This window comes from Chiloscyllium punctatum, chromosome 3 (genome assembly GCF_047496795.1).
Source record: "Chiloscyllium punctatum isolate Juve2018m chromosome 3, sChiPun1.3, whole genome shotgun sequence".
NCBI lineage: Eukaryota > Metazoa > Chordata > Chondrichthyes > Orectolobiformes > Hemiscylliidae > Chiloscyllium > Chiloscyllium punctatum.
Genome location: NC_092741.1, coordinates 116933178 through 116944415, shown reverse-complemented (window position 1 = coordinate 116944415; position 11238 = coordinate 116933178). Strand labels below are relative to the sequence as shown.

The 11238-nt window shown below is 44.6% G+C and overlaps 1 protein-coding gene across 2 annotated transcripts in view; it reads left to right on the top strand.

Moving 5' to 3' along the window:
• Nucleotides 1-10090: 10090 nt before the first annotated feature.
• Nucleotides 10091-11238, top strand: part of trim67 (tripartite motif containing 67) — a 64777-nt gene continuing 63629 nt past the window's right edge. For both annotated transcript variants that reach the window (XM_072559047.1, XM_072559040.1), the window contains exon 1: nucleotides 10091-10935. In XM_072559047.1, the coding sequence (XP_072415148.1) occupies nucleotides 10150-10935 (786 nt within the window). In that variant the 5' untranslated portion in view covers nucleotides 10091-10149. The remainder of the gene's footprint in view (nucleotides 10936-11238) is intronic.

Sequence of the window (11238 nt, the reverse complement as noted above, 5' to 3'; positions counted from 1 at the left end):
ACATACTGAATCAGATAATGTTCTTGTATGCACTTAACAAATTGCTGTCCATCCAAGCCCTTAACACCAAGGCAGTGCCAGTCTATGTTTAGAAAGTTAAAATCTCCTACCATTACCACCCTATTGTTCTGACAGATAACTGAGATTTCTTAACAAATTTGTCAATTTCCCGTTGACTTTTTTTTTGTTGGGGAGGTGGTGGTGGTGGGGGTGGGGGTGGGGGGAGCGGGGGTCTACAGTACAATCCTAATAAGGTGATCATCCCTTTCTTATTTCTCAGTTCCACCCAGATTACTTTCGTGGACGTATCCTCCTTAAATACAGCTGTAATGTTATCCCTAATCAAAAACATTGCTCCCCCTCCTCTCTTGACCCCTCCTTTCTATCCTTTGTATAGCATCTATACTCTGGAACATTAAGCTGCCAGTTCTGTCCATCCCTGAGCCACGTCTTTGTAATGGTTATGATATGCCAGTCCCATATTCCCAACCATGCCCTGAGTTAGTCTGCCTTCCTGGTTAGGCCTCTTGCATTGATGTAAATGCAGTTTAATTTATCAGTCCTACATTGTACTCTGCTTTGTTCCGGCCTGGCCTGACTGTTAGAGTTGCAACTTCTCTCAACTGTACCAGTATCAGATTGATCTCTCTCCTCACTAGCTCCCTGGATCCCGCCACACACACACATACACACACACACACACAAAACTTCCCTCACTCCCATCTTACTGGTTTAAATCCTCTCATGCAGCTCTAGCAAATCTCCCTGCCAGTATATTAGTTATATTAGTTACCTTCCAATTCAGGTGCAATCTGTGCTTCTTATACAGAAGTACTTCTTCACTTCTACTACAGAAGAGATTCCAATGATTCAAAAATATGAATCCCTCTCACCAGCTCCTCAGCTACTCATTCATTTGCTCTCTCCTCCTGTTCCTACTCTCACTAGCTCATGGTACTGTGAGTAACCCAGATATTATTTCCCTTGAGGACCTACTTTTTAAAATCCTGCTTAACTTCCTATATTCTCGCCTCAAAATCCCATCCTTTTCCTGTGTCGTTAGTTCCAATGTGTACAATGACCTCCTGCTGGGCCCTCTCCCCTTTTGAGAATATTCTGCACCCTCTCTGAGACATCCTTGATCTTGGCACTAGGGAGGCCATTGCTGTCAGGCACAGAATCGTCTGTCTGTGCCTCTGACTAGGGAGTCCCCTATCACAATTGATCACTTGAAACTTCATGTACCTCTTGTTACTTGAGAGGCAGTCTTGGTACCAGAAACCTGGCTGTCAGTGCCATATTCCCCTGAAAGTCCATTACCCCCTACATTTTCCAATACAGCATACTTGTTTGAGATGGGGTTAGCCACAGGAGACTCCTGCATGACCTGCCTCCCTCTTCTACCTTTCGTGGAGTTAATCCATCTACCTGACTGAATCTGCTGTTTTTCTCCCTTCCTGCAACTGCCATCCATTACACCCCCTAGGTCCTGTAAATTCTTCATTGCCTTTAATGGCTGTTCCAACCGATCCATGCGATCTAAAGGATTTGCAACCAAATACAGTTCCTGCAGACTTAATCGTCAGTAACATGGAAACCCTCCCTAATCTCTCGCATCCAACAGGAAGAGTACATCACTGTTCTAAAGGCCATCCTTGCACTTTCATAATCCACAGCCCCTGAAAATAGCACTGCTCTAAAGACACTGCTCGAAGCTAACTTAGCAGCTATGGTTTATATTTTGAATGTATAATCAAGAAACAAATCTCAAAAAAAATCAAAAAAGAACACACTCCACTCATTATTGTAGATTTACAAAAAAAAGTAGTTACACTTTAAAAAGCCATTTAGCTGCTCCCCTGCTGTGAGCTCTCCCACATAGGTTTCTGCAACGTCATCTGGGAATTTTGTTGTTTGGAGTTCATTAAAAGAAAAATTAGCAGTATTCAGAGATGCCTGAAATCAAACTGCAGAACAGTTAGCTTTTCCGATTCACTGCTTGTTTATTTCTCTGTTTGATTCGCTTCCCAAATGGTCACTACCTTTGTCAGTCTTCCCTCTTTTTAAAGTGCTGTTGTTTTTGATTTTTGTTCCCAACGTTCCAAAACAATGCAACAGTTTACAAAACAGGTGATGCACTTGGACAGGACAAACAAGTCCAGGGAGCACATGATTTATAGTAGGAATCTGAGAAGCACTGAGAATAAGAGGGACCTTGGTGTATATGTCCAGTGTTCCCTTCAGGTAGCAGAACAGCTAGATAGTGATTATGAAGGCATATGGAATGCTTGCCTTTCTAGCTGAGACAGAGTTTAAGAGCAGCAAGATCATGCTGGAACTATATAAAAGATAGATTCGGCTAGAGATAGAATATTCTGTGCAGTTCTGGAATCCATACTATAGGAGGGATGCGATTGCATTGGAGAGGGTGAAGAGATGATTTACCCATATGTTGTCTGAGTTGAAAAGTTTTAGCTGTGAAGAGAGATTAGATAGACTGGGGTTGTTTCCTTGAAGTGCAGGAGACTGAGTAGGGGGATATATTTGAAATGTATAAAATTGACAGGCATAGAGTAAACAGGAAGGAATTTGGTGGATTGGTGAATGACCAGGGACATAAATTAAAGGAAGGGACACGTGACTTAGAGGGGATGTGAGGGAAGAATTGTTTTCATCCAGAGGGTGGTGGAATCTAGAACTCACCAATTGTAAGGGTGGTGGAGGCAGAAAATCTGATAACATTAAGAAATTTTTTTGATGTGCACTTGTTAAGCAAAGGCCTGCAAGGCTATAGACCAAGTACCAGAAAATGGAATTTGAAGAGTCAACTGCTTGTTTTTCACTGGTGCAGAAGAGCCTTTTTCTGTGCTGAGATCTCTATGATTCTCATTTTTAGACTCTCCTCTACATTTACACTTTTTATTCCAGGCTTTTATTGAACTCAAACTTCACCAGCTGGTAGGTTTCAACCTCATATCCCCACAACTTTAGCCTGGGGCTGTAGATTATTAGTGCAGTAACACTACATCACTGCCTCCTTCCCAGGTCCTGTACACTTAGTTATTTTCTAATTAGACTGATCAGTGATGTTGTTATGCACCTCTGGAGCAGTTGGGACTTGAACCTTGGCATTCTGGCTCAGAGGTGGGCACACTACCTCTAATCACAACAGTGCCATCCTCTGCACTTACAAGTTTTCACCCATTATCTCTATTACCTGAAAATGTGTTTACACATGGTTGTCAGTCTGCACCCACTATTTTTGTCTTTATTGCTCACATCCAAAGTTGGATCTATATCTATCCATGATAGTGGATAACCAGGGGCCATTTGTTGTCATAACCTTGCATATCCTTGCAATACCAGACTAAACTAGAATTCCAACCTAATCACTCTATGACTCTATGAACACATGTCGACTGTGGCAAGGCTTACATGATATAACGGGCAACAAAGTGAAGTTGAGTAGAATTGCTGATGACATTGCATCCCTCCCTGATTAGCTCAATGCATTCTATACTTATCTTGTATAGAAGGTCAGTGAAATGATGTCACCTACCCCAACAGCCTTGGGTGCACCTGGACCCATAGTCACTGCCGCAAATGTCAGATCAGCCTTCCTGACCCATAGAAAGTGATTGGCTCAGATATAGTCCCTGGCCATGCACTTAGATCTTGAAAGGACCAGCTGGAGGGAGTAATTGCATATATCTTTTACCTGTCCTTATTATGATGTGAGGTTCCCATGTGCTTTAAGAAGACCACTATCATCCCAGTGCCAAAGAAAAATCAGGCAACGTGCTTTAATGACTACCACACAATGGTTCTGACATCTCTTTTGAACCTTTGAGAGGTTAGGAATGGCACACATCAACTCCAGCCTCAGATTGCCTTGATCCACTACAATTGGCTTACTGTCACAATAGGTCCACAGCAGACACCATCTACCTGGCTCTGCACTCACCCTTGAAATATATGGATAACAAGGACACCTATGTCAGCCTCCCATTTGTTTATTTTAGCTCTGTCTTCAACACTATAGTTCCAATAAAGCCCACCTCCAAACTCTGAAGCGTAAGACTCTGCTCCCTCTCTGCAACTGGATCCTCACGTTCCTGACCCAGAGACCACCATCGGTAAGGATAGGCAACTACACCTCCTCCATAATAATCCTCCACACCATTGCCCCACAAGGCTCTGCCCTTTACTATACTCCTTATACACTCATGACTGTGTGGCCAAATTCTGCTCTAACTCCATTTACAAATTTGCTGATGACACCACCATAGTGGTCAGTTCTCAAATAACAATGAGCCAGATTCCAGGAAAGAGATAGACAGGTTAGTGGCATGGTGTCAAGATAACATTCTTTCCCTCAATGTCAGCAAAACAAAGGAACTGGTTGTTAACTTAAGGAAGTGGAGTGGATGATCTGCTCTGTCTGTATTAATGGTTCTGAGGTGGAGGTGGTCGAGAGCTTCAAGTTCCTGGGTGTAAATATCACCAAAGATCAATCCTGGTCCATCCACATTGATGTTACACGCAAGAAAAAGTCAATGCCAAAAGAAGGCTGTGGAAATTCGGCATGTCCGCATTGACTCATACCAGTTTTTAAAGATGCACCATAGAAAGTATCCTAACTACATATGTCACAGCATGGTATGGCAACTGCTCTGACCAAGACTGCAAGAAATTAAAGAGAGTTGTGAATGCAGTCCAGTCCATCACAAAAACCAGACTTCCTTCCATGGACACTGTGTACACATCCTGTTGCCTCGGGAAAGCAGCCAACATAATAAAAGACCCCTCCTACCTCTTCCATCGATCTAAAGATACAAAAGTTTGAAAACGCATGTGAACAGATTAAAGAACAGCTTCTTCTGTTATGAACAGACCTCTCGTGTATTAAAGTTTATCTTTCTCTGCACATTCTCTGTAGCTGTAACACTTTATGCTGAATTCTGTTCTATTACCTTGTACTTACGTAAGGTATGATTTGGCTGATTAGCCTGCAAAACAGTACTTTTCACTCCATCTTGGTACATATGGCAACAATAAATCAAATCAAATTAGAGGCTACAATGAAATGAATGGCTTCATGAAATGGAAGTAATGCCTTATAATTTCCTTAGAATACTTTGAGTAGGTAAGAAGCAGGATAGATAAAGAGGAAGCAGTGAGTGTAATGTGTTTGGATTTTCAGAAGATGTTTGATAAGGTATCACACATTACACTACTTAATAAATGAACTTTCAAATACAAGTTGAAAGTTGTATTTTTTTATTTATTCACGGGATGAAGGCAATGCCAGCATTCATTGCCCATTCCTAAATGCCCAGAGGGAGTTAAGAGGCAATCACATTGCTGTGGGTCTGGAGTCACATGAAGGTAAGGTAAGAATATCAGTTTGCTTCCCTAAAAGATATTAGTGAACCAGATGGGTTTTTCTAACAATCGACAAGAGATTCATAGTAATCATTAAACTCTTAATTCTGGATTTTTAAAATTGAATTCAAATTCCACCATCTGCTCTGGTGGGTTTCGCAGGACGTTACCTTGGTCTCTGGATTAATAGTCAGTTGATAGTACTACTAGGCCATTGCCTTCCCTATTAGTATGGTTAGAGGATTGGCAGAAAGTGAGGACTGCAGATGCTGAAGATCAGAGTCAAGAAGTGTAGGGCTGGAAAAGCACAGCCGGTCAGGCAGCATCTGAGGAGCAGGAGAGTCGATGTTTCGAGCATAAACTCTTCGTCAGGAATGAAGGCATCCTTGGAAGAGGCTTTGCAGTAAGGTTATAATCAACTGGATGAAAGTGAGGACTGCAGATGCTGGAGATCAGAGTCAAAAAATGTGGTGCTGGAACAGCATAGCCAGTCAGGCAGCATCCAAGAAGCAGGAGAGTCAATTTTTCAAGCATAAGCTCTTCATCAGAATGTGAATGATAGATGATTGGGTAACTAATAGAAGACGAGAAGTTGACGTAAGAGGGAATTTCCAGGCTGGCAACCTACAATTAGTGGAGCACTGCAAGGTTTAGTGCTGGGGCCACAATTATTGACAAATGCATTACTGACTTGGATGAAGAAAGTGAATGTACTGTTGTCAAGTTTGCAGATGAGACAAAGGTGGGTGTGAAAGCAAGATGACTCAGAGTTTGCAGTGGGATACAGATAAATCAAGTGGGTAGACAAACGCTTGAAAGGTGGAATATAATGTGGGAAATGTGAGATTATGCACTTTGGCAGGAAGAATAGAGAATTGAGCATTATTTAAATGGAAAAAGACAAGCTACCCAACAGAGAGATTTGAGAGTCCTCATCCATGAATCACAATAAAGGTAGTATCTGAGTTAAGCAGGTAATAGGGAAGACAAATATTGGCCATGATTTCAAAGGGAATGGAAGTTACAAGTAGGAACATTTTTTCCAAACTATACAAGGCACTAATCAAACCATGGCTGGAATACTATGAACAGGTTTGGGCCCCTTATTTAAGGGAATATATAATGACATTGGTGGCAGTCCAAAGGTTCGCTGGGCTGATGCCAGGTATGAAGGTACTGTATTATGATAGAAATTGAGTAGGTTAGGCCTGTACTCATTAGGATTCAGAAGAAAAATTGAAGCATTCAAGATTGTTATGAGACTTGACATGGTATGTGGAAAGAGTGATTCCCCTGTAGGAGAGTTTAGACATAACCTCAGAATAAGGGATCCCATATTTGAGACAGATAAGGATAAATTTCTTCTCTTAAGGAGTGAATCTATTGAATTCTTTACTATAGAGGCTGACAAGTCTGTGTTGTTAAGCATAATAAGGACTAGTAAAGATTTCTAATCATTAAGAGAATCAAATATTAGACAGATTTCTAAAATCGATTTTTAATCAGAAGGGATCAGTAGTAATTGAGAAAAGGCAGGAAAGTGGAATTAAGGATTGGTGAAGCAGACTGAATAACCTACTTCTGCCCCTACATTTTATGGCAATTCTACATTCTAAAGTCTATTGCTTAGGGATACATGAAAGCTTGGATCAGCCACTGTAAAGTTGTAATGGAGAAAGGCCTTTTAGCCATAACACACTGAGGGGCTGGAAAATAGGTCAAATCCCCTAGGCTATTGTGACAATGCTGTGACTTTAAGAATTAATTTTGTCCTTTTTAATGGAGAGGTTGTAAGACAGAGGCGCTGAGCAGCCTACCAAAACCATTAAAGTAAACAGCTTATGAGGCAGGTGTTGCATCATCTGCAGTTACATAGGAAGGTGCCATGGAGATGGGGGTGGTGTTGATAGTTGTGGAATGGAGTAGGATGTCCCAGAGAGAATGATCCCTTTTAAATGCAGACGGGGAAGGGAGGGGAAGATGGATTTGGTAGTGGTGCTCTGCTGAAAAAGCAGAGAATGATCCTTTGGATGTGGAGGCTGATGGGATAAAAAGTGAGGACAAGGGTAACCTGATCACACTGTTGTGAGTGATGGGAAGGGGCATGGGCGAAAGCACAGGTGATAGGTCAGATGTTGATGGCCCTGTCAACCACAGTGGGTGGGAAACCACAGTTATGGAAGAAGCAAGCCATGTCAGCAGCACTGTTTTCAAAGGTAGCATCATCCAAACAGATGTGATATAGATGAAGAATGTGATGGAATCTTTGCAGTATGTGGGGTGTGACAAGCTGTAGGGAAGGTAGCTATGGGAGTCTGTGGCTTTGTAGTGGATGGCTGTGTACAGTTCTCTTTCCCTGAAATGGAGATAGAGATGTTAAGGAAAGGAAGTGTCAGAAATAGATGGCGTGAAATTTATAGAGGGATGGAAACTGGAGGCAAAATTAATGAAGTTTTCAAGGTCCTGGAAGGAGCATGAAGCAGCACCAAAGCAGTCGTGAATGTACCAAAAGAAAATTTGTGGGAGGGGGCCAGTATAAAACCAGAACAAGGATTGTTCCACATACCCAATAAAGTGGCAGACATAACTGGGTGCCCATAGCCACTCCTTCGATTTGGCAGAAGTGAGATGAATTGAAGGGGAAATTGTTCAGTGAGAGAAAAGTTCAGCCAATCAGAGAAGAATGGATGGGGATTGTTCAGGCCTCTGGTCGAGTAAGAAGCCAAGAGCTCTCAGACCATCCTGATGGGGAGTGGAGGTATAGAGGGATTGGACATGCATGATGAACAGGAGGCAGTTAGGGCCAGGGAACTGGAAATCATTGTTATGCTGGAGGGCATCGGAGAAGTCACAGTTGTAGGTGGGCAGGATCTGGATAAGTGGAGAGAGGATGGAGTCAAGGTAGAGGAAATGAGTTCAGTGGGACAGAAACGGCTGATACGATGGGTCTGCTGGGACAGTCTGGTTTATCAATTTTGGGAAGGAGGTAGTAGTCTGGGATTGGGAGACTACTAAATTGGAGGCAGTTGGGGAAGATCTCTGGAGGTAATGAGGTCAGTGACAGTCCTGGCAACCAATGGATTGATGTTCAGATATGGGGTCATGGTCCAGGAGGCGGTAGAAAGAAGTGCCTGAGAGTTGGCATTGAGCCTTTGCAAGGTAAAGATCAGCAAGGTAAAGATAGCAACACCTTTGTCGGACAGTTTGATAACAAAGTTAGGGTTGGACCTAAGGGAGTGAATTGCAGCAATTTCAGAAGGAGACAGGTTTGAACAACTGTTCTTCACTCTCTTTCAACTCTATTTCCACCTACTGTTTACTCTTTACCCCACCCTACCTTCTGCATAACAATCAATCTTTTCCTAGCTACTATCAGTTCTGAGGTAGTATCGCCTGACCGAAAACATTAACTGATTTCTTTTCACAGATGCTGCCAGACCTGTGGACCTTTTCCAGCAAATTCTGTTTTTGTTTTTGACATTGACTCAAAGCGATTTTAGATCTGCAACAATGCATAACTTGTTTACTTGTGAATTAATTGTAAAACTTGGTGGGTCTTCAGAGTAATACTGGGAGATCACCTCTTCTAAATGTAAACTACCTTGAAAGTGGAGTCGCAGGTAGATAGGATAGTGAAGAAGGCGTTTGGTATGCTTTCCTATATTGGTCAGAGTATTGAGTGCAGGAGTTGGGAGGTCATGTTGCAACTGTACAGAACATTGGTTAGGCCACTGTTGGAATATTGCATGCAATTCTGGTCTCCTTCCTATCAGAAAGATGTTGTGAAACTTGAAATGGTTCAGAAAAGATTTACAAGGGTATTGCCAGGGTTGGAGGATTTGAGCTATAAGGAGAGGTTGAATAGGCTGGGGCTGTTTTCCCTGGAGTGTTGGAGGCTGAGGGGTGACCTTATAGAGGTTTATAAAATCATGAGGGACATTGATAGGATAAATAGACAAAGTCTTTTCCCTGGGGTTAAGTTTAGAACTAGAGGGCATAGGTTTAGGGTGAGAGGGGAAAGATATAAAAGAGACCTAAGGGCAACCTTTTTACTCGGAGGGTGGTATGTGTATGGAATGAGCTGCCTGGGGAAGTGATGGAGGCTAGTACAATTGCAACATTTAAAAGGCATCTGAATCGGTATATGAGTAGGAAGGGTATTGAGGGATATGGACCAGGTGCTGGCAAGTGGGACTAGATTGGGTTGGGATATCTGGTCAGCATGGACGAGTTGGACCGAAGGGTCTGTTTCTGTGCTGTACATTTCTGTGACTTTACTTTTGGTCTAAGCTTCTCCTCTAGACTCAGGTAATATTCACATTGGGGCCAACATCTCCATAGAACCGAAGTAAGTTACAGTTTGCAAACTGCAGATATCAATAATTGCACTGTTAAAATATGCTGTGGAATGCTTCTCCACAGGCAGTTCCTCTGGATTGAAGATGGTAAAATTTCACTGAAAACAAAAGATGCTGGACATCGTAGCGGCTCAAACAGCATCCATTGGATAGAAAGCAATCAGTCGTTGCAAATCGAGATGACTGTTCATCAGCAATAACCATCCTTGGGGTGAGGGGCGTAGGCACATCGCATTGAGTTACGATCATGTCCAGGGAAACCGGAATGTGCACATGCGCAGTGAAGAGCAGCGCCTGGGCAAGGGGCGTGGACACATGCGCAGTGAGTGGTTGCGCTGTCCCCTCGGCTGGTGCTGAAACGGCGGCTCTGGGTGCTGCACGTCCCGCCCATTTCCCCCGCCTCTGTATGGCTGACATGGAAGAGGAGCTCAAGTGCCCGGTCTGTGGCTCTTTCTACCGAGACCCCATCATCCTGCCGTGCTCGCACAATGTTTGCCTGCCCTGTGCCCGCACCATCTTGGTGCAGACTCCCGAGGCGGAGCCGCCGTCTCCCCAGGCCCGGGCCCGGGGCTCGGCCTCGGATTATGATTACCTGGAGCTGGACAAGATGAGCGTGTACAGCGAGGCGGACAGCGGCTATGGTTCGTATACGGGCATCGCGCCGGCCACCCCCAGCCAGAAGTCTCCGAACGGCGTGCGGGTGTTCCCGCCTGCGCCGCTGCGCCACTCGAGCCTCACCTGCCCGCAGTGCCACCGCAGCGCCCTGCTGGAGGAGCGGGGCCTCCGCGGCTTCGCCAGGAACCGCCTGCTGGAGGCCATCGTCGGCCGCTACCAGCAAGGCCGCGCCGAGCACGCTCGCTGCCAGCTGTGCGAGCTCGGCTCGCAGGAGGCGGCCGTCCATTGCGAGCAGTGCGACGTGTTCTACTGCGAGCCGTGCCAGCGGCGCTGCCACCCGGCCCGAGGAGCCCTGGCCAAACACCAGCTCATCCCAGCCGGCCAGGCCCGTGCTCCCGCCCCCACCAAGAAACAACCGCTGCCCCGCAAGCTCTCCACCTGTACCGAGCACGAACTGGAGAACCACAGCATGTACTGCGCCAGTTGCAAGACCCCCGTGTGCTACCAGTGCCTGGACGATGGGAAACACGGCAAGCATGAAGTCAAGGCACTGGGAGCCATGTGGAAACAACATAAGGTACGAAGTCCTGCTCCCTTGGAGGGAGAAGGTACTGAGGGACGAGGAAGGGGAAATTCCAATAGTTCATTTTCACTGGCTGTAATAAGGGAGTACAAAAGAATTGCAGACGCGGGCGGAAGGGTCAGGACAAATCGTTGCTTCCAGAAAATGTTCTGATTGTGTAAATGAGAGCGTGATCCCTTTCTCGTTTTTTAACCAATCCATTAAAACTAACTGCCAATAATCAGGGATTAGGGCGGCACAGTGGTTAGCACTGCTGCTTCGCAGCGCCAGAGACCTGGGTTCAATTCCCGCCTCAGG